The 22,899-nt window shown below is 48.0% G+C and overlaps 1 protein-coding gene across 1 annotated transcript in view; it reads left to right on the top strand.

The window, feature by feature from the left end:
* LOC144823154 (uncharacterized) overlaps positions 1-22,899 on the top strand; it is a 291,146-nt gene that overhangs the window by 72,749 nt on the left and 195,498 nt on the right. The window contains exon 2 of the mRNA XM_078681420.1: positions 20,040-20,227. Within this exon, the coding sequence (XP_078537546.1) occupies positions 20,040-20,227 (188 nt within the window). The remainder of the gene's footprint in view (positions 1-20,039; positions 20,228-22,899) is intronic.

The raw sequence follows: 22,899 nt of genomic DNA on the forward strand, positions 1-22,899 counted from the left end.
ATACTTAGCTAGACCTATTGGCATTGCCAATGTTTGTTACCTCAGGCATCGATATGGCCTCCTTCTGCCTTATCTTGACTTGCACTGTGGAAGCCCACCTGCCGCTGCATTGGAGCTGTCCCACCTCAGCACTCAAAAGGACCTCCTTTTACACCAGGGAGACAATGGCCCTCCATCAATATGTCCTTCTTCAGCAGTGGAAGGTTCTTCTCCTGCCTTGTAGTGGGTGCAGTATGACATTCACATTCAGGGCAGGAGTGCTTCCATTGTGAGCAAGCAGAGTATTTTGAGTGTGTTGTTTTTTTTCTACAAAGTGTCTGCTCTGGGCTTCAACAGTCCACACTCATATGCTGGCTTGGTCTTGCTACTGCACAGCCATGCATGGCTAGTTCCTATTTCTTAGGGAGGTTTATCTTAGGACTTTAGGCCTATTTAGCCTTCCGAGCCCCCCGCCTCACTTCTCTGGACCATTTCATATTGTAATGCTTCCATTTTGCCCCTTTGTGTATTTATTTCTTCCTAGCTTGCTTCTTTACTTCATCCTGATCACCATAATGAATTTGGATTATTTTTCCTTCTCATGCATCACTTCAGTGCTCCTTGCTCTTTCTTTACTCAGTCTCTCTCGTTTACCTTCTTTCATATATTTCTCTTTTTTCTGCTTTTGGTTCCCATTTCCATTCCTCTTCTCTCCTCCATTCTACCTTTCCCACTTCTCCCCAACCGATTCTATTTTCCCTTACTCCACCCTTTTTGCTCCATGAGTCATCTTAGGTTTGTGTGGGCCTTGGAGGTAATACTGTGAAGGTGTAGGTAGGGGTGGGTGTTTCCGGGGTGGGAATAAAAAGGGCAGAGGTAGGTGTAGGGATATGTAAAGGTCTGTGAATGTATATTTGAAGTACAGCTACATGTGGCATTACGCTTAGCACACACTAATGTGTAACTGAAAGTGCAACTAGCCCGCACAATGAGCATCAGACCCTAATAGTTCACCTTTAAACAAAACAGCAAGGAAAATCCTGATTGTATCACTTGGTTGTTTACAGCTGAAATCCTGAGAGTGAGGGTCCTGTTCTGAGAATTTTGGGGGATGCTCACATAGAATTATGAGACTGAAATATAGACTAGGGAACCTGAGACTGTAGTCTGGCTTGTGAGTTTTCCAGATAAGAAGTTAGAACTACAAATGCTTAGTGAAAGCCAACCCCCCAAGAGTTCGCATGTGCTGATAGAATACTCACTTAGCTCCTCTAGCCAATTCCTGTTTTTATATTTCATGCATTTCACTCTACACTCTACCAAAGATTTTGTACTACCATAAATCCCCAATCCACTTCATGTTTAGACTTGATAATGATTTTGAATTCGTGGCTTCTCTATTCTCCCCACCAGTGCTGTCTGAGCCTGTGTTGCAACGATCGTGGTCAGAAACCAATAGCCCAGTCAATGCTTAATTTGAGATGGTAGTTTCCGGTGCTTGGCACTGGCACTTTATTCTCAACACCGGCTCCGAGAGTCTACAACATGGTGGTGTTGTCTATCACATTTTGAGATAAGCAAATAGCGTTTAGTAATTCAACATACTTTTAAAAGTAATATCTGCGACCAATGCCTTTCTTATAGATGTTGGTGGCCTTGAGTAATCAGTATTGTCGCACTTGTAGAAGTGAAATGATCATTAGTTATGTTGGTACTGTCATTGGCAAAGTTGGCATGGTCAATAGGATGTGCAAGCCACCAGGGCATCCCAAGAAGATCTATGGGACTTACTTTTTTACAAATTAGACACTGATAGTCCTCCACCCAAATGTGAACCCCGTATCCAACCCAGACATATGAGTGCAACTTGAATGCATAAACGGAACTAGACAGCCTTTCTAGTTCTTAGTTCAATTCAGTAAGATAAGATAAGATAATATAATTTGTTATTGCACAATTAAAAGCATTGCAATGAGATCACGTATGAATATAAAGTATAACTGTTTTGTTCCCTTATTGTACAAGATAAAAAGACAGGTAGTTTCAATCAGTTATGCAAAAGTTAAGAAAACAGGAAACCCCGTTTTGGTTACTATAAACATAAAAACCTTAAAAGTGGTACATAACATGGCCCAGCTTTGCAAGTTAAAGTTCTATACGATGGGGGAGTCCAGAGAAGCCCTTATTGCCATCACATATTTCAGGAACCGGGTCGCCGGCCGCTCTGATTCACCTTTCATGCACTCAACTAAGGCGGCTTGACAAATTCCTATATTTAAAATACGCCAAATTGGACGGAGCCAGTATATTCTCAGTGGACGCAGTTTCACGCTGTGAGAAGTTGGCCTGATGTATGATGTCCACAGTTCTGTGGGCACCCTGTATCAGTCCAAACAATCCCTTATGGTGGTGGTTGTAAGTCAACCTTATAGACAAGCTATCCTAGAGGTAGCATGGACTAAGCAGCCTAAAGGCTTAACTCAAGAGGACATGTAAAGCCAGCTGTTTTACCATATGCAATCCTGTAATATCAAATGAAAGGACACCACACAAGTTATATATTATCAAAATATATGTATTTATTCTTAGAATAATCTCCACTACTCTTTAAGAGCAATGAAGCACAAGCGTTTAAATAAAAGCACAGTATAACATACACAAGTTGCACAGTTATGGATGAGGCCGGTGGCTACTCAAACCATATATCAAAAAAGTGGTATAACAATCACTAATCGATCGGGGTAAGGCCTAGGGCCTTGGGAATCGCTGGGACTACACTGGACTAACAGCAGTTAGGACGGGAGTAGCCCGCGGGATTCGGGTGCAGTGCAGAAAGCACACGCATGCACCAATGCAAAGTCAATGGTGCGTAAAAGTTATCGAGTTACAGTTTTAAGAGTCTTCCGACTGGACTAGAAGGACAAAACTTTAGACTTAGACACTAGAGGTGTAAACCACTACAGGAGCACCGGTGTTCAAGAGTTACCTCACCCACAGGAAGCGGGTGCACAGGTGCAAGATGTGTCGGGTTTCGTCACGAAGATCTAGAGTGCCTGGAGATGAAGATGCTGCAGGCGTCCAGAAGAGAAGTGTCCGGTGCGATCCAAGGGTGGATCGAAGTTGTAGAGTACCTGAAAGCAGAGGGGACAGAGTGTGGGTCACTAGCCAGTGACCAGGAAGGAACCAGGAAGGAACCAGGCAATGTCGGGCGCAATCAGGTCGTTGTCGTGAAGCTTGTCTCCGCTGCCACGTGGTCTCTGGGGCACCGAGGATGTCCTGGAGTGAATCACAAGCTGTCCCACGAAGGCTCTCGCTGTCGGCGGTGTCGGCTTCAAGATCAGAGTCAACAGGCCTTGGCAAATGCAACCCACGCAGGATTCGAAGATCGCTTCTTACTCGGACCAGCAAGGTCTGAGCGGGTGCTCCTTTTCAGGGGAGCGAGGGCCAGTCTGGAGCAACCAGACTAGCAGAGCAAATTCAAAGGTTCGTCAGTACTGGGGCCACTAGCCAACGGGCAAGCGACCGGACCAACGCGTCGAGCAGGAAAATGCAAAAGGGCCCCACACGGCACTCGTCGAGTGTGGAGGGGTGAGCTTCGGTGCAAAAGCTGCTCGGGGCTGGAGCTTCTCAAACTCCAATGCACAGCTTCGAGGGAGCCTTGGATGCTGCACGGTCAGCGCTTCGTAGTTTTTCCAAGATGGCCGCCCCCACGCTTCAGGTCGCCTCCACGGGTCTCAGCTCTGCAGGGACTGTGGATCGGGCTGTTAGAAGGCAGGCACGCTGGGTCTTGTCGATCTCTGTCGCTCGAGTTCGGGCGGGAACTGCAACAAAGCAAACGTCGAGGTGCTGGATGGTGCCTGTTTGCACAGGGTGGTCACTCCTTGACCACAAGGGAGATTCTTCAGTCTTCCACGTCGAGTGGGATGTCGAAGGGTCCAGAGTTTCGTTTCATAGGTTTCAGTCAGGATAATCTGATGTGCATTGGCACTGCTCCCACCTATATTCCAAATCTGGGGGCTGGATTACCTGCTAGGACCCTCCTATGGGTGGGACCCAGGAAGGGGGTGGTTACACCCCTTTTCCTTTGTCCAGTTTGCCGCCAGGACTGGGGCAGGATGGCCCCAGAACCGGTTTGACTGGAATCTGCCCAGGGAGACCTTGTGCGCCCCAGGCAGGGTCCAGTTTCTTTCAACCCTCCCTGCTACAATCCACTATCTCCTATCTGGGGTGGTGTGACACCTCCCTGTGACAGGAAACCCTTTGTCCAGGCGTCCTCTGCCAAGTTTCGGTCAGCAGCAGGAGGCCAGACATGTGTCTGTGGCAGCAGCATCCATTTTGTGATGCTGGGGCTCTGGTTAGGATTAACCGCGTTTTCAGTAAAGTAACATGTCTTCTCCCTCTAGAAGGGTGGGATGCTATCCCCATCACCAGGACTGGCGAGGGGATAGTATTCCAAAGTGTATGACACCAAACACGACATGTTTTGATAAAGCCAAACCAGAGTTGCAATAACCGCGAGGATTATAATGCACTTAAGAGTATATGGTATGGCAGTATCACTGGAACAGCATTAAGGAATTGGTCCCAACACTGCAGACAGGCTCGGATCATGCTAGAGCCCAATCTCCCATAAAACCAAGCACTCTGCCTCCAGGACTGTAAAGGCATGCCATAGGAGTGACTGATAGGTGTCTATGTGTCCAGATATAGGTTTAGATATAGGTATACTATATCTAAGCAAGGGGTGAGTACACCACCTTGCCCCAGCTGTGTGAACAGCCAGTTGTGTCAATTTAAGTACCAGCCAGGGGTGGCAAAATATATGCTGCAGCTCCTGGTAGGCCTTGGATGCACCTATGCCCTGGGCACCTATTGTGCACTGTACAGGGGCTGATAAGGTGTCCAGTACCAAATTGGTGATGTACCTATAGTACATGGAGTCCATTTAAAGAGAGAGCAGATAGCCTGGGGCCCTGATTAGCAAGATCCCAGGCCAACTAAGTCGAAAACCAGCTAAACACAAGGCAAAAAATCTGGGGTAACCATAGTCAGGTATACACCTTCCTACACACGCAAATACACAATATGTGAATTCGTGATTTCTCTGCTTCTCCGCAAGCTCGGCACTTGGTAACTATAGACGCTTTATACCCTTGCCCGTATTGTATGCCAACAGTGGGATCAGACCGAACAGCAACCTCATTCGTTGTCGCTTCAGCATTGGTTTTAAAGGAGAGGACAGGTAATTTGGCAAGGACACACTGACATAGAGGGTCACGGCCCAGCTTCCATGCTTTAAGTTTTTTAAAGTTTGCATATCACAGTCGGCAGACAGTAGCTTCGCCTGTTTTGTTAACAGTCTTGAGGCCGCTGGTGTGGATATGGAGGCTGACCATATTTCCTTTACATCCAATACCTCAACACAGTGGGCTAGATATTCACACAATGTGGACCCTTGGGTATTTATCATTGTCGAGATATGTCGTTTCAAGGTGTTTTCCCGAGCTTGTTTAGCCTTTAGACAATATGCAATAAATCGCGCCATCAAGATCCATTTTTGGGACGAAAGATTGAATTCTCTCCGAATTTGAGCATGAGCAGTGGCAGCCGGCAAGAAAAAAACTTTACGAAAACAGGCCGACTGTGCTCTAGCCAGCCATGTAGTCATCTTATCTTTGAAGGCTATTGCACCATGGGCTACTGATGTTAGAAATGTTGCCCCCATTAATCGGAGTAGGGGAGTAAGGTCAGAGGAGCTCATGGCTGTCCTTGCTCTACAAAAAATGCCTTCCAAACATTGAGCTGTACCTTGCATTGCAGTAATGTGAGCAGAGGTCCGTCATTTGTGATTGATCCACACACTTAAATACTTTAGGTGGTCACAATCTCAATGGGTTTACCTTCGATGTTCCATGTACCCTTCCTTTTTAATTGTCGCAATATGATCATTGCCTTTGTTTTTGTGGTATTCAGTTTTAGATTTTATCTCTACAATATAGAGATAATACCGTGTACAGGGGCTGTTGCTCCAGGGCTGGTAATGGTTGCCAGCTCCACTTGCAGAGAATAGTTCTCTTGGAACATTCAAGAGAAAGCATACCCTATGCACACACTTGAAATGTATAAATTGGATACAATGTCCAAACGCAGTTATACAATATGGAACAGAGAAACAACAATAATATGCAAATTGTGAGAATAGGTAAGTAGATGTCAATAAAGAAGTCTTGGTCTCCTTGTTTTATTCAAACACAGCATGTGGACAACCAGCCGACACGTGTTTCATCGCGTCTCGCGAATCTTCAGGGCTCCAATGGTTGTGTTTAATCTTTACGGTCGCTCTTCCGGTGATATTTCCGACCCGGAAGGGCCCAGGACCATTCAATATTAATTGCGAAGTAAAGTGCAATTGCTTGCAAGCGAAATGCGCTTGTTGTGGGTCGCCCGGGGGAAGGATATCGATGTCAGTCACTTTGTATCTGTGCTTCTGGTATGTCTCGATCAAAAGGAATTGTTCCGTAGCCTCATCCGGACTTGGTGTCTCATGGGCGTCGTTGTTTCTTTTCCTCTTCTCCCGGGTCTCCGTGTTCGAAGTGCAACATTCTCCCAGCGACCCCATTCACTTCCAGAGGTATGCCTCTCACACACAAATTTCTGAAAAATATCTAATTTTAGGGTTATTTATTTTTCAAGATAAAACTGCATTTTGAATTGAGAAATGGGGGAATTGGGAAGGGTAAGTAGGCTTTAAGGACCTGTGATCCAGATCTTTACTAAAGTTAAACATGTTGCATCAATTTTAAACTTTGGCTTAAGCGGAACTATACTCACAATGCCCTGGATCATTTTTTCAATTATACTAAATGCATTTATTGCATCCCATACGTTTATTTTAAGCTTGCAACCGGCCTGGGGTTCTTCTAGTAGCATGTTAAAGGTATGGTTGCTTGTGTTCTGGTTCAGGGAAGACCTGGCCTGGTGGTTTGGGCTGGACTGTTCCTAATGAAACAGGGTCGAGGCTGATTTATATATGGCTGGGTCCAGACTGAGGTGGCATGGTGGGTAAAGAATGATGTCTTGGAATGCTATTCCAAGTGATTGCCAGTGTTTTTACTTATTGCAGGCATTCCTTTCATCACATTTTGTGTGTTTGATGTAGTCCTCTAATTAGCAAGGGAATGCCCACATGTGGGTTCTGTGCTCACTGTGCCATGGGTATCAAAGTTCACCTGACTGACAAGCCCCTATGAGGGCGAAACTGATCTTCGGTTACTTGTGTTCCAGTTCAGGGAGGACCTGGCTTGGCAGTTTGGGTTGGACTAATCCTACTGGAGCAGGTTCAAGACTGATTTGTGTATGGCTGGGTCAATCCTGTGATGTTATGGTGGGCAAAAGAACAATAGGTTGGAACTCTACCCCAAGCAATCGCCCGGAAGAGGGCTTGTTATCTCTGAAGACTGCCATTGATGCTGATCATGACTGCTGCCGCCTTTAACCGCATGCGTGCGGGCGGAATTCCGCTCGTACGCTGAGATTTTTAAAAGCGCACTTTACGTGACGAGCTGGGCTCGTCATCAGCGTGCGAGGAGGCTACCTCATGACGAGCCCAGCTCGTCATCAGCGTGGAAGGGGTTAAGAAGCAGCCTCCTTATCTACTCCTAGGACTGAAGTTGGGTGCTAACACACCTGCACTGGCATACCTTCCATAAAGGAGGGGATAGACAAGGTCTGACGGGTGCTTCAGCGCAAACCTTGGGCCAGCCATGAGGACTTGGCTTGGTAAGAACTACTAAAGACTGAGAGACTGATTTTCCTCCATGTGGGTGATACTACACCTGTGTTGAGACCGACCACAGACTATTTTAAGCCATTGAAGAGGCGTGGGAATGTTCCCGTGCCCTAGGTACAGTGGCCCTGTGCCAGAGATACAGTACCTCTATATTTTAGTGTGCAGTATTGTTTTTAAAGTGCATTAAAGTATTTTTTTATGGTAAGGACAAGCACTGAGTTGGATGTTCAATCATTGCTCTGTTGGGTGATTGCTGAGTGCTGAGCTTGTTGCACCCCCAAACTAACATCCCTGTAGACTGTGGCCACTCACCAGTACCACCACTAGTGGTAAGTGCTGCAAGGGTTATACTTTGCCAAGATTGCAGAGCCACAGTGAGACAGACTTTGGGACATCGGAAGCAAACAACCCCAGCCCCCATGACTGAGACCCGGTAGCCTCTGCTTGCCTTGTGCCCCCTCCTAAAAGGGGTGTGGCACAGATGGTGTTGAATCTCATTACTTTGGTTACAAATGAGATGGAGCTCAGTGCATTGAAAGCAGACAAAGATGTATGACAGTAATCTGGTCACATATCGAGTTGTACCTCAGTGTTTTGGTGGGAGGTGAAATTGTATCTGTAGGTATAGTTGTTGATATAGTTGGATCTCCGTGTTTTGGCGATGAAGGAGTTGTGCCTCAGCTTATTGACTCCAAATGGAGTATTTTCTCAGTGTATCAGTTATTCATGGAGTAATATCAGTATACTGGTTATAAATGCTGTGGATTACAGAGGATGTATGACGTTACAACGCATACCTTTACAACGCATGCCATTACAACGAATTTTTAAAAACTACCTTAACAACGCATTCCATTATAACGCATACTACCTTTACAAAGCATACCATTACAACACATAACATTACATTGCATGTATGGGAAGTATTGGATAGTGTAGGGGTAAAAATTACTAATCTAACTCCAGGGGTTGCAACAGTAGGGTAAGTGTTAAATAGTGTAGGTGTAAAAATGTCTATTCTAATTCCAGGGGGGTGCAACAGTAGGGTAAGTGTTGGATAGCGTAGGGGTAAAAATTACTATTCTAACTCCAGGGGGTGCCACAGTAGGGTAAGTGTTGGATAGTGTAAGGGTACTATGCGTTGTAATGTCATGCGTTGTAATGGTATGCGTTGTAATGACATGCGTTGTAGTGGTTTGCGTTGTAATGGTTGCGTTGTAATGGCATGCGATGTAATGGATGTTGCGTTGTAAAAGGTTTGTTGTAACGGTAGTGCGTTGTAAAAGTTGCATTGTAAAGGTTGTTTCCCATTACGGACAATACAACTCAGCAGCAAGACTCACACTCGACCTCCCCAGGCAGACCCACATCACACCCCACCTCATTAAGCTACACTGGCTCCCGCTCCAGAAGAGATGCCAGTTCAAGATGTAGACCCACGCATACAAAGCCCTGCACAACAAAGGACCAGCTTACATCAACAAACGTATGATCTTCCACCACCCAACCTGACACCTATGATCCTTCCACGCAGACACCCCGCCCCCCAGATCTTCGCTGGCAACAGCGGAGTACGCTTCTTCTTACACCTTGCACCCTGCACCTCAGGACCACCTCATTGCTCAGGCAATTCAGGAAAGGACCTGCTGTTCTGGTGAACACATCACCACGAAGCAGTTAGGAACTCTAGCACCTTGAGACCCTCATGGGTGATATGCTGCGCTTTAGAATTCCTTGATTAATTGATTGATTGAAATGGAGTTACAGATGGAGTTGCAGCTCAGTATTTTTCATTTCATATCAATGTTTCGAATACAGTTGGAGCGGGATCTCTGGGGTGGTCATGCCTGGAAGTCAGAGTCTGAGTGGGTTCTGGCTGCGTTTGGTTCTGGGCCTGGTTGGGACTCTCCTGTCTGCGAGAAGTTACTTGATAGCGGCTGATGAAAGCAGCAAAGATGGTAGCTTTGCTCATAGAGGCTCGCATACCTGCCTCCCAGAGCGGTGCACGCTTGTCAGGGCTTGCCCCAGGGAGCCCAGCCGCACAGGGAGACTTCGTGTGAATGCTTTAGCGCGATGCCCACTTCTTCCTTTCTTCTTTTCCCGAAAAGCTCTTGCTTCCATGCACCCAGGGACTCCCCTTCTGATCGGCAATGACCAAAAGAAACCAGACTACTGGCGTCAAAGTCCTGTAAACACGCGGGGGGTGGGGTCGAGGGATGCTCAGCTTCCCATCCCAGTTCCAGCCTCTCTGTCTCGTTTCCTCGTTCTGGTGTCTGGTGCCTCCGGTTTCGCCAGCACGTCTGAGCACTGCTTATGCTGGTGGCTGCAGGCTTTGCACCTGAGAAGTTTTCATGCTGGTGTCTGAATGAGGTGAGGCCTCACTCCACAGCTCCCATGCAGCTGCTGGCTGTAGCCACCCAAGCACTCATCCTCCCAGACCCAGGGTTACTAGCAGCAAAGTCGGTGTTAGGGTTTTATTTGCACAGAAAGATGGAAGGCAAACACTGCCCTGCCAGAATTTCATCTTGTGGCCTAAAGATACCACGTGGTTTTCTGCAGCAAGTGCTGACAAGTTCATGTCCCCAGAGACCGGAGTCATTGTTTTTGTGGGTGTTGGGAGGAGGGGGTACTGGTGTCTGGGGGAAAGGTGAGGAGGAACTACATTTAATCCGCATGCAAAACCCGTTGGGGTCTTGGGTATAGAGCGCACTAGTGCTCACTGCTCGTGCTTTGCACACACTCTTAGGACCGGTAATTCTTGTCGGGTGACACTCCCTTCACCTCGGTTTCCGGGCCTGTGGTGGCTGGTAGTTATTGTGAGGGGGGGGGGGGGGGCGTCGCTGAAGCCAGGGGGGGGGGGGAAGGGGGCGGCCGATGCAGTACCCGGATGGTAGAGGGCCATTATTTGGGGTTGGGGGCGGGGAGCAATGCCACTGAAAGTGAAGGCCCTCCGTGACTTGTGGTGATGGCAGGCGGTTATTTGGGGGGCGTTGGTGCGCACTGAAGGCCTGAGGTGTCCAGTGGTCGGTTGGAGTGCTGGACTGTCATGAAAGGTGGGGTGACCGGGACTCACGTCATGGAGCAGCTGGAGGGCCCATCTGTAAGGGATAATATGACAGGGAAGTTATTAGGGGGTGCGGGCAAAATGCTTTCAGGTGCCCCAGACCCACCCTTGTCGGTGTGTGTCAGCACTCGCTGTGGAAGGCGACGAGGGGTTCCTGGTGACAAGCATCAGTCTGCGCTTCCGGCCGGTGCCTCCCTGAGCTGACAAGAAGAGGCCATGTTCAGTGAATCCTGCAGGTTCCTCGAAATCCCCACTGTGTGTGTTCTCCTTGGGCTCTTCGGACGGTTGGTGGGGGGTCGGAGGCGAGCAGTTGCCGGAGCGAGAGGTGCGGTTAGAGGGGCTGCGTTCGAGCAGGTTCCAGGAAGTGCTTACCGTTACTCAGGGGCGGCTGGTGACATTTGAAAGTGGTGAGGCGTAAACTAATTTGCATATTGCACCGCAGCGAGCGAGCGCAGCGAGCGAGCCCGAACCACCTTGCATCCATCCATACATCATTCATGCATCCACCCATCCATCCACCCACCCACCCATCCTGCATCCATACATCATTCATTCATGCATCCACCCATCCATCCATCCACACATCCATCCACCCATCCATCATCCATCCTGCATCCATCCATCCACCCATCCTGCATCCATCCTGCATCCATCATTCATTCATGCATCCACCCATCCATCCATCCATCCACCCATCCACCAATTCTGCATCCATCCTGCATCCATCATTCATTCATGCATCCATCCATCCATCCACCCATCCATCCTGCATCCATCATTCATTCATGCATCCACCCATCCATCCTGCATCCATCATTCATTCATGCATCCACCCATCCATCCACCCATCCATCCTGCATTCATTCATGCATCCATCCATCCATCCACCCATCCATCCACCCACCCATCCTGCATCCATCCATCATTCATCCACCCATCCATCATTCATGCATCGACCCATCCATCCACCCATCCATCCTGCATCCATCATTCATTCATGCATCCACCCACCCATCCTGCATCCATCCTGCATCCATCATTCATTCATGCATCCACCCATCCATCCTGCATCCATCATTCATTCATGCATCCACCCATCCATCCACCCATCCTGCATCCATCATTCATTCATGCACCCATCCATCCATCCACCCACCCATCCATCCTGCATCCATCCTGCATCCATGCATCCACCCACCCATCCTGCATCCATCCTGCATCCATCATTCATGCATCCACCCATCCATCCTGCATCCATCATTCATTCATGCACCCATCCATCCACCCATCCATCCATCCTGCATCCATCATTCATTCATGCACCCATCCACCCACCCACCCATCCATCCTGCATCCATCCTGCATCCATGCATCCACCCACCCATCCTGCATCCATCCTGCATCCATCATTCATGCATCCACCCATCCATCCTGCATCCATCATTCATTCATGCACCCATCCATCCATCCATCCACCCACCCATCCATCCATCCTGCATCCATCATTCATTCATGCATCCACCCATCCATCCATCCATCCATCCACCCATCCTGCATCCATCATTCATTCATGCACCCATCCATCCATCCACCCACCCATCCATCCTGCATCCATGCATCCACCCACCCATCCTGCATCCATCATTCATGCATCCACCCATCCACCCATGCATCCTGCATCCATCATTCATTCATGCACCCATCCATCCATCCACCCATCCATCCTGCATCCATCATTCATTCATGCACCCATCCATCCATCCACCCACCCATCCATCCTGCATCCATCCTGCATCCATGCATCCACCCACCCATCCTGCATCCATCATTCATGCATCCACCCATCCATCCTGCATCCATCCTGCATCCATCATTCATTCATGCATCCACCCATCCAGCCTGCATCCATCATTCATTCATGCATCCACCCATCCATCCACCCATCAATCCTGCATCCATCCTGCATCCATCATTCATTCATGCATCCACCCACCCATCCATCCTGCATCCATCATTCATTCATGCATCCACCCATCCATACCGATATGTTGTGGGTATTAAATTGCTTAATAAACGACAATATTGGAATTAGAATTAGTAGAGGGGATCTTATGTTATCATTACACCTGTGAAATGACTGCATTGTTACTTCATTCAGCGTGTTTAAGAGTTTAGTGAAAAACGTTTTCTGCACAGGAAAATGTATGTTTATTTCGGTTTTCATACTTTTACAGACTGTCTTCCTCTGTTCTAAGTGAAATCTTTTTGTCATCTGCCTGGGGCTTCTTATCTCTGTGTTCTGGGAAGTGCGGGCGGGTTTTCTACACAGTAATATAAGTGCTCAGGAGCGCGTCTGGAGCTCCCGGACTTGTGTTCCCCTCTCACCCCACCTCGCCGTGGTAATAACTCAATGCCTTTTTTGAACCACCTTTTCAGTATATTTGCTACAAACACATTTCCACATGAAACACGGCACGTGTGCCCTACGCCATTGGCAGCAGAGTGGTTGAAGTGACAGGAGTTGACTGACCAGCCAATCCTGGCGCTGTATGCAGCGCCAGGATTGGCTGGGGGGGCACCATGACTCCTCGCCCAGTCGCCCTGTGTAACCCCGGGGGCTGCGGCCCGCCCCCTGGTCCTCTCTCTAAGGGGGAATTCACAGGAAAACGATCTGCACATGCGCGGGCATGTTTGTGCCCAAAAATACAGTTGCGCAGCTGCAGCAGGCCCATCCTCCTCTCCCCCCCCCCCCCCCCCCCCTGCGCACTCCGGGAAAGTCGGGTGTCTCCCGGTTTCCCGGCCGGCAGATAGCGCGATTTTAAAAAATATTTCTATTTGGCTTTTAGTGACGACGCGGTAGGTCCATGGGGCTTAGTGGGGCTACGCCCCTACACCCCAATGGACGCACCACGCCTGCCGTTACTTGCCTTCCGCTGGGCACCATTCTTTTGGGAGAAAGTTGTGGGGAGAGGTGGCGGGTGGGGGATTTGGGGGCTTGATAGGTTGGCTAGGTGCCTGAATGGGGGAGTGACGTCCGTGGGGGAGTGCTAGGCAAGGGCGCCTGCAGAATTTTTTCCAGGGAGGGGCAAATTGTTAACGTCATCACCATCCTCCGACATGTTGTGTGCCAGGTGCGGCACAAGAAACACTGGGGGCAAGAGGAGCCATGGGGGCAGGAAGCAGGCCGCATATGATCTCATACACCATAGGGTTGTTGTTTTTTTTTAAAGTTTTATATAACGCAAGCTTGACCCGTAGGTATCAGAGCGCTTTACATACACACAGTAAAAAACAGAAGGACATTACATTACATAGTAGGCTGGCAGTAAGGAAGCAAACCAAAGAAAAAAATACTGCATGGGAAATAAATATGCAGTGCAGCGGAGTGGGAAGAGCAATAAAAAGAAAAAGGTGAAAATGACATAGTCCGGTCACCCACTATCCTTGAATGTCCAGAGAGAGAGAAGACAACTCGGATATAGAAGTCTAGGTTAGTTGACGTTGGTCAGGAAAGTATTTCTTTAGCCATCTCTTTCTTTTGTGGCACCCCAAAATCCATACCCGCCCTGTTCCCTAAAATTACCCCCTAGCACCCCAAAACCCATACCCACCCTGAACCCTAAAATTACCCCTGCGCCCCCCCCAAACTCATAGCCGCCCTGAACCCTAAAATTATGCCCCTGGCACCCCAAAACCCATACTCATCCTGAACCCTAAAATTAGGAGGGCAGTTTTGAGGCTCCGAAAGTTAAGGATTAAGGAAAGATTACTTACAACCAAGTATAAGGGTGGGGGTTTTAGGGTTCCACTGTAGTTGGTTTGGGGAAGATAGTCATGGTGATTGTATTAGTGAAGCGGTGTTATGTATAATTGAGTACGGCATTGTTCCAGGTTAATGTTTAGGAGTGTGCCATGGTCTGATTTAAGGGGGTTTCCAAACTATAAGAGAGTCTATCATGCTTGAGCCGTGCTGTCCGATCTGAGCACGAAAACAAACTACACTTTCTCCAGCCTGGCGCAGGCTTTCATTTACTCACACTGGGGATGTGAGGGCGGCCATCTATTACTCACCATCCACCCCTGTTGATTGCTTATAGATTTCAGCTCAGGTCATATATGCCATCAAATAGGACTAATTGGAAATTATGTCACTGAAGCTTTCACACGTGCATTCTGGGAAACGTTCTCTTTGGTATTCTAGTGGCAAAGGGCAGGGAGTGATGCGTTGTCCTGGGGCAAGATAGGGCTGCAGACAACCACTTTCTGCTTTGGTTAATAGGAGTGACGCAGACGTGGCCTGTGACACACACACATATGTGTATGTATATATATATGTGTGTGTATGTATATATATATATATATATATATATATATATATATATATATATATATATATATATATATATGTGCGTGTGTGTATAGACACACACGCACACACACACACACGGGGATCTGTCTTGCTTGTATTGACAGGATTGCCCTGCCAATGCCAGCAAGGAATAAAAAATTCAAACACAATGTCGGCTTCTGATATTTATTGTTCCATGTACAATACGGTTATTAGGATATGCTATGTTCGAAGTATTTACATAGCACACATTCTGCCTTCAATGTGGCATTATAGCGCTTTATTATGTACAATTTGTGATTGCTGAGCACGTGTTCTAACTCTCATAGCCAGCAGCTCCAAGACAGAGAGTTTCTTAGTTGTAGAGTAACTGTGAGGGACCTGACTTCCAGAATCAGGCCACTTTGCTACTGTGTGTGAACACTGATTGCCAGGAACCCTGGAATAGGACACGGCTGAAAAAGACAGAATGATAACGTAAAGACAGCATCTGGGAAAAGAAAACAAGCATTTACAATGCAACGGTTTCGCCTTTGGAAAAGTTTGAGCTATTGGCATTATGAATGACAAACGTTTTATTTATGTGTTAGTTTTGAAAACAGATAAATAAATGGCATTGTCATTTACAATGGCAATAGCTTAATCTCTCGCAAATGCGATTTGTATTGCAACTATTTCACTTATCATTTTGCACTACAATGAAAACTGGCTTGTGCATTTACTCCTGCAGAAGAGTATCAAGAGGAGAGGCCCTGTTGCAGACCCGTGGAGTTTCAAGTATCTGTTGTGCATCACCTCATAACAAACAGCATAATTGTAAACGGGACTGAGAAAACTTTTTTTTTTTTAAGAGGAGTGCCCCTCTAAAAGAAAGGCCCCGGTCTCTACTGCTTTCTTTTACAAGGACGCACTTGGTTGTTGTGAGGCGCAGGTTGAAAAGAGAAATTGCGTTGTCAGTCCTCGCCCTGGTCCAGTCAGCAGGGCCACATTGGTGCTGCCATACCCAACCTAGCGCTGCCAACTGCATGCCCAATGAACTCAGTGCAGCAACGTGTGCCCACCCTCATGCTAAAGCAAGCCACCCTGTCCTGAAGGCAGCAGCCCTGGTCCCGCCGCGGTGTCGCCGCCCTGGTCTCCCTGGTCCAGCGGGTGTCTTCCTGCTGCGCCCGCTCTCTTATCGACCAGTCAGTCACTTTCCCTCATCCGAAGCCCTGCTCCGTGCTGCACGTGTTCCTACCCCGCTGCAGGTGCCCCTCACCCGGGGCAGCTGCCCTTCACTCCTTCTGCGGGTGCCCCATTTCTGTCTCCTCGTGCAGCTGCCCTTCACAGCCCCCCCTTGCAGGAGCCCCTTTCCCTGCTGCAGGTGCCAGTGTCTATCTCCCTTGTGCAACTGAACACCCCCACCCTGCTCCCCACGGTGGTACACCTCTCGCCCTGGCGAAGGAGCCTCGCTGCCTGACGCATGTGTCCTGCGCCCCTCTTCCGGGTGCACCAGCCCCACTCCCAGGTGCCTCGCCCTCATCCTGCTTCCCCTCTGCATCCCCTGAGCCCTAGTGCAGAAATCTCACTCCAGGCCTCCCTCTCTCCAGCGCAGTTAGCCCTGCCCCTGGAGAATGTGCCAACTCTCCCTGTGCCCTTGGGTCCATGCTGATGTAGTCCATCTCGCCAGTAAACGTGTGTCAGTCTCTGAATGCAGCTGTCCCTCATCTGCACGCGGCAGTCTCTTTTTCCCTTTCGTGCAGGCCTCCCTTCACTTGTGCAGCTCTCCCTCTCAAGGTGGTTCTCCCCATGAACGGGCCCCTCTCTCTAATGCAGCAGCCCCTACCCCACAGGTCTCCCTTTCCTGGTCGAGCGCCCCTACCCCCTAATGGGAATGGGCCCTTCTTCTCTTATGCAACACCCTGTCCCCGGAGCGGTAGTCTCTCGTCCATGTCTAGCACTCAGTAACCCGCTGCTTTATGCCCCGGCACGGCTCGGCCCCGGCCTCTGAGATCATTTACACGCACTTTATGGCTCTGATGGGCCGGGCGCATGTTCTCATCAGGAACAGGGTCAATACTGTTTGCATTAGGGGGTGGGGAGAGGATCAAGTGAGCAGAAAAACGAGGATGGATTTAACCCAGATGTTTCGTAATTCAGTAAATAATTTCCTGTATATTTAGCAGGTGTCGGTAATACCGAGCAGGAATCCTGTAGCTCACAGAATCTTTTTCAAGCAGCAGTGACTGCTGGAGAAGCACATCCTTGATGTCCGATCATGTTGCTTTCATCTAGGATCTTTCTTGTTAAATTATTGCCGTTTAGACCTTGGTAATTATTTTGACTGCTCCATATATACACGGAGAACGGTTAAGTTTGCGAGCAATCATTGAACCTGGGGCACTGTGCGTATTGCTTTTGTGGAATCGTTTGGCCATGGCTGTCTCTGACTTTTTGGCACTCAAATATTTAAAAGTCCCTTGAGAATATTGATTTGAACTTACTTGCTGTCCTAGATCAGTTTAGTGCATGCAAGAATAAATCAATTTAGCTGTATATTTCCATAGGCCCACAAACCTCTCGGTGACGAGTGGCAGTTATTGTTCAAGCCCCGCTGTCCCAGCACCGACGGCCAGGTGCACTTCTACACGGAGGACTTTAAAAATCCTTTAAATTACTTGAATGTATCCCGGGAGAGTGCACTCGTCTCGGGGCACGACGGTGTCACGACAGCCCTCGTGCAATGGGTGCCCCCTCCCCTACACGCACATATATGCACACCCAGGCGGACACACACAAACAATACACACTCTCACACTGATACTCAACAACACGTAGACACATATGCAGAGACATGCAGACGGACGAGCTGACACGCACAGGCACACTCACTCAGACATACACAATGCGCAGACAAACATACACACATGAAGAAACCCGCACAGACCCACGTGCACAAACACACAGGCGCATATACATAGTACGTTCACACTGTTGAGCTTCACACGATACTCCTGATCTTATGTGTCTGTTTCCAGTTTGCCGAGGCAAAGACTACAGGGAGCAGGAAAGGCACACGGACAACGGGAGGGGGGGGGCGGGAACCGCACACGGACAACGGGAGGGGGGGGGCGGGAACCACACACGGACAGCGGGAAGCAGGAACGGGCACTCACCTGGACTTCTTCCGCTTGCACACATTTTGCGAAATACAGTGACATCCCGTAATTTCTATCTTCCGAAACATCGGGATCAGCTGCGGCTCGGGAGGCGGGGATCTGCTGTGGGAGGGGAGGGGGAGAGCGGAGGCCGTGTTACAACGGCATCGGGACCGGCTGCGGCTCGGGAGGCGGGGATCTGCTGTGGGAGGGGAGAGGGAGGCGGGGAGAGCGGGGATCAGCTGCGGCTCTGGAGGCGGGGATCTGCTGTGGGAGGGGAGGGAATGCTGCAAAGACAATGGGACACAAGGGTTGTTTTGCTTCTGTGGGAGGGGAAGGGGACACGGACGGCCGGCGGGAAACGTGCACAGGACAGCGAGGAGGGGGGACGGCGGGAGGAGGGACACGGAGGAAGGCAGGACAGCAGCAAGCACGGCCCGGCCGGACCAGATTCGGGGGCGTTCCCGGCTGACGTCGCGTGACGTCGGCAAAAGCCAAAGAATCTCGGGAACGCCCCCGAATCTGGTCCGGCATTGACGGACAGGCCCCTCGTCCAATGGCTAGGCTCCATTTATGGAGCCAGCCAATGAATGACGAGGGCCGACCCAAACCCACACTACAGTTCTCATTAGATTTCTCCTGCGCAAAAGCTGCTTGCGCAGCTTTTTGCAGTCGAAACCTAAAAAGGAGATAGAAGGATAGACAGAGGAACGAAAACACCCCTTCCCCCAAGCCCTATAAAATGCTCCCTCTCCTGTTAAAGCCCTGCCTCCTGCATCATCTGCCGTGTTTGTACAGCGCTGCGCTGGTGAATAGATTCTACACTTCCCAAATGCAGACCTACCAGTACCAGAAAGCAAATCAAAACAGGGCTGTTTGAGCTACACCTAACAAGGTGAAAAGAGAGACCAACCTTTATATTCTGGTACTCCCAACCATCCCATGCATGTGTCTGCACCTTTAAAATAAATTGCCTGCCGCCGTCTCGGTGCTGCTCTCTCTCACAGATCGGCTGCACCTATCTGAGGCTCACAGGGCTGCACTGTTATCTGCTTACCACTCTCATGCCCATCCCCTCCCCACAACCAGCTGGATTGGGTAAGGAAGCCTTGGCCAGTATGGCTTAGTGGCTGAGTCTAGACCTACCATTATGTCTTGGGCACTCATTACACTGCATGTGTCTCTCTACTTTTCTTCCCTGTCTTATGCTCCTCGTACCTGTTTCTTTGATCCATACCCTCAACCTCTCTCTCACTGCGTGTCCCATGGTCCACAGCCAATAGTTATTTTTAGAAAGAAATTCCCGTCTCTTTCTCCTTACCTCACTCTTTCTCCCCACCCTTGTACTTTCCCCTACCCCTGTCTTTCTATCTACTCCCCTCTATCTTCTCTACTCCTCTGTCTTGCATTCCAAGCATAAGCCCCTTACCTCAGTGTCTCTCTACTGCTTCATGTCTCCTCCCTTGGTAGGTAAAATGAATTGCGATTTAGAATGCCAATAGCTCTAACTCAATGCAAGACCAATTGCATTTCCAATGCTTGTTTCAGATTGAAATGGTTTCTTGTATGCAACATAGGGCAGTTTGAACTTTCAAGGAGGACAGGACTCCCTGTGCCTCTTTCCATGCCAATGACATCTGGAAGTGTCTTTCACACATGGGTTCTGCTTCTAAAACTTGTATTTTTTTATTTTCTTGCCTCTTCCATGTGCGGATCCACCAGCCCGAAGCCGCCTCCTCCAGAGAGCATCAAGTCAAACCCCTCAAAGCGGCACCGGGACCGTCTGAACCAGGAGCTGAATAAGCTTACCAGCCTTCTGCCCTTCCCTGAAGATGTGCGGGCACGGCTCGACAAGTTGTCCATCCTACGTCTCATCGTGGGATACCTGAAGGTGAAAGGATTCTTTCTAGGTAAGTGGCTGTTATACCACTCCTCTGGCCTTGTCCATGCTCACATGTGAATTGACCCATTCATGCGGAATATACACCAATGAAAAACCATAGCACTGAAATTACACTCAAAGTAAGTTTTACAACCACCCATGAAGATCATGGATACTCACAACATTTTCTCAGGGGTCAAACTGTAGGGTCTGGGCTGTGGCAGAGGACCATGTTGCTGTCAGTAGGTATTAAGGGTGTGAAAAAAAAGTGTTCATGGGGGTTGTGAGCCTGAAGCACATTTTGGGGGTTTCATTCCATACCACCCTCTTCTCAGTTAGGCCACTAATCTCTTTAAGAGCTAGAGATCTCACTGACATTGAGCTTATCAAGGGTGATGACAGTTTTTTCCCTTTTCTGCCTCCTTGCATTAGCATTGAATGCTTGCTATTACCAGCCTAGAAGGGTCAAGTGTGCAAAGGGAGTACATTGATTATTCAAATGGAATTAAGTAGTATTGGGACACGAATGATAAATAACGTTTTTCACCAAGGATGCTGCCCACTAGCCGGCTACTGCCCCAGGACTCAGAAAGAAAATCTTTTAGTCTCGTACTGACTTCATTTTCATATCTTTAAATATTGGAAGTGCTTAGAAACAGGCTTATTTAAGTTTGTGAGTACTATTTAGACACCTTAACAGGAGACTTAATAAAATAGGCACTCCACAGGAAGGCGGACCCCTCAACTCCACTCCCACCACAAGACGCAGTCCACTGGATATGTTTTATCCATGGTACTAGGGGACATCATATATAATCCTAGCTTTATCACTTTAGCAAAATATGCTGGTAGTAAACACTATCACATCTATGGGCAGACCGTCCAACACAGTGGCATTCACATCAGGATGGCAGTCACTCACTTTCTTATTCGAACCACCCCTTTCCAAGTAGTAGAGTTTTTACAATCAGTAGAACTTGCTAATTAAAAAATAAATGCTATAGAGCTTTACCCTTACTTAGTGGACTGGCTCTTAATTCAGTTCCACTAATGTAAAATCTTCATGGAAGACCTCTGTTTGTTTAGAACCCCTTCTCTGCTCGTTCAAGGCGCTTTATTGTAGATGTTAGCATTTCTTTCTATTAATGAGCCTAAAGAGAAATATCTTCCTAAACCTGTATTGGGAAGGACTCTTCAGTGCTGCAGCTCCATAAATCAAATACTTGTTTAAATAGACCCTGGCCCCCACTAGTACCTTTAAACTGCTCCCGTGTACAATTTGTAAGGTGCCATGAAGTGCTTCTGAAGAGGCTGCTTGAACCTTCCTAGCCGCATCTATTTTCTGATGTCTTCCTTATTTTTAGCGACCTGGGAAATAAACAGAAGAAGGGTGCTTCTGTTTAACAAGAGGGGAACATCAAAATAACTAGCAGACTGTAAATCGTCCTGGGGTCAGCATAGAATGAGTACCCTGGTGCAGATTAGAAAGTAATCTTCTGTGTTGCAAAGCTCTGGCCACTAGGGGGCATGAAGGTCTGTGTGTCTTGGGATAGAGAACATGAATGATTTAGTAGTGGTCCCCTGTGTTCATTCAGGGTATGGCACTGATTAAAGACCCATAAGACACCTAGAAGCAGGATAAATGTGTATGCATCAAATCTACAATATGATTTGTTAAACAAACAATACACCTTAAACACCACAGATTTTTGTTGTGGTTTTGTTAAGTGGTGGTGTGTGACTGATAGCTACTGCATAGCGCCAAAGACAGTTTGAATAGTCAGTGACACTTCATGGTGATTTCTTGTCCCCATCCTAGTTGAAACAGCGCCTGAAGTTGTGGAGGGTCAATATGGCACAAGTTTCAGCTTTTATCTCCAGTGGAGGTCAAACCGTACAGAGTGAGGTCCTGCCCGTTCATTGGGTGTGCGATAGTCCCAATAGTTTCAAAGATGGATTGGGAAAGCTTCTTTGAATATCATTCTTTTCAAGTTTTCTTTTAAATTAAATTGTCAGTTTGAGTGGGCTCTTCAGATTTAGACACAGAGCATTGCAGGGAGTAGTCGTCTCACCATATGACTTCGGTTTAATCTGGATCAACTGAAAAGATTTGGATTTCTGGATCTCAGCCTGAGATTGGGTCATTTTTCGAGAACAATTACTCAAGCAGTGATCAAACAGACTTTGAAGACGGTAGAGATAATCTTGAACCACATTCCCTCTTGACAGCAGCAGCCAAAACAGTTCTTTAAGGGCTGGTGTGATGGTGATGCCTTCTTGGAAGCTGTAACAGAGTCTGGATACATAATTTTGCACTCTCTGGAAATTCCATATCTCTTTCTTTATGACTGCTGAGTCAACAACATTTCAGTGTACTGTTTGTAGACCCTTTCCGCCTTCAAGACTTTCAAAGACAGAAGACTGCATGCTGAAGAACTATTTAGGGATCATGACATTCTCATCCCATTAGCCAACAGTTGCTACTGTAGAAGTTCAACAGAGTAAATCAAGGTGTACGTTTACTTGGACATTTTCCACCTGCCAATATTGGTGCAAGATTCCGATAGAATTCACATTCATTGAGTCACAGTGCAGACTAGCCATAGAACTCTCTTCAAGTCATCCCAAACGTTATCAATTAACTACAAGTGACAACATTTTTAATGTTGATCTGATGAAAAGCAAATTGGTAATATATCA

This window comes from Lissotriton helveticus, chromosome 3_1 (genome assembly GCF_964261635.1).
Source record: "Lissotriton helveticus chromosome 3_1, aLisHel1.1, whole genome shotgun sequence".
In the NCBI taxonomy this organism is placed as follows: domain Eukaryota; kingdom Metazoa; phylum Chordata; class Amphibia; order Caudata; family Salamandridae; genus Lissotriton; species Lissotriton helveticus.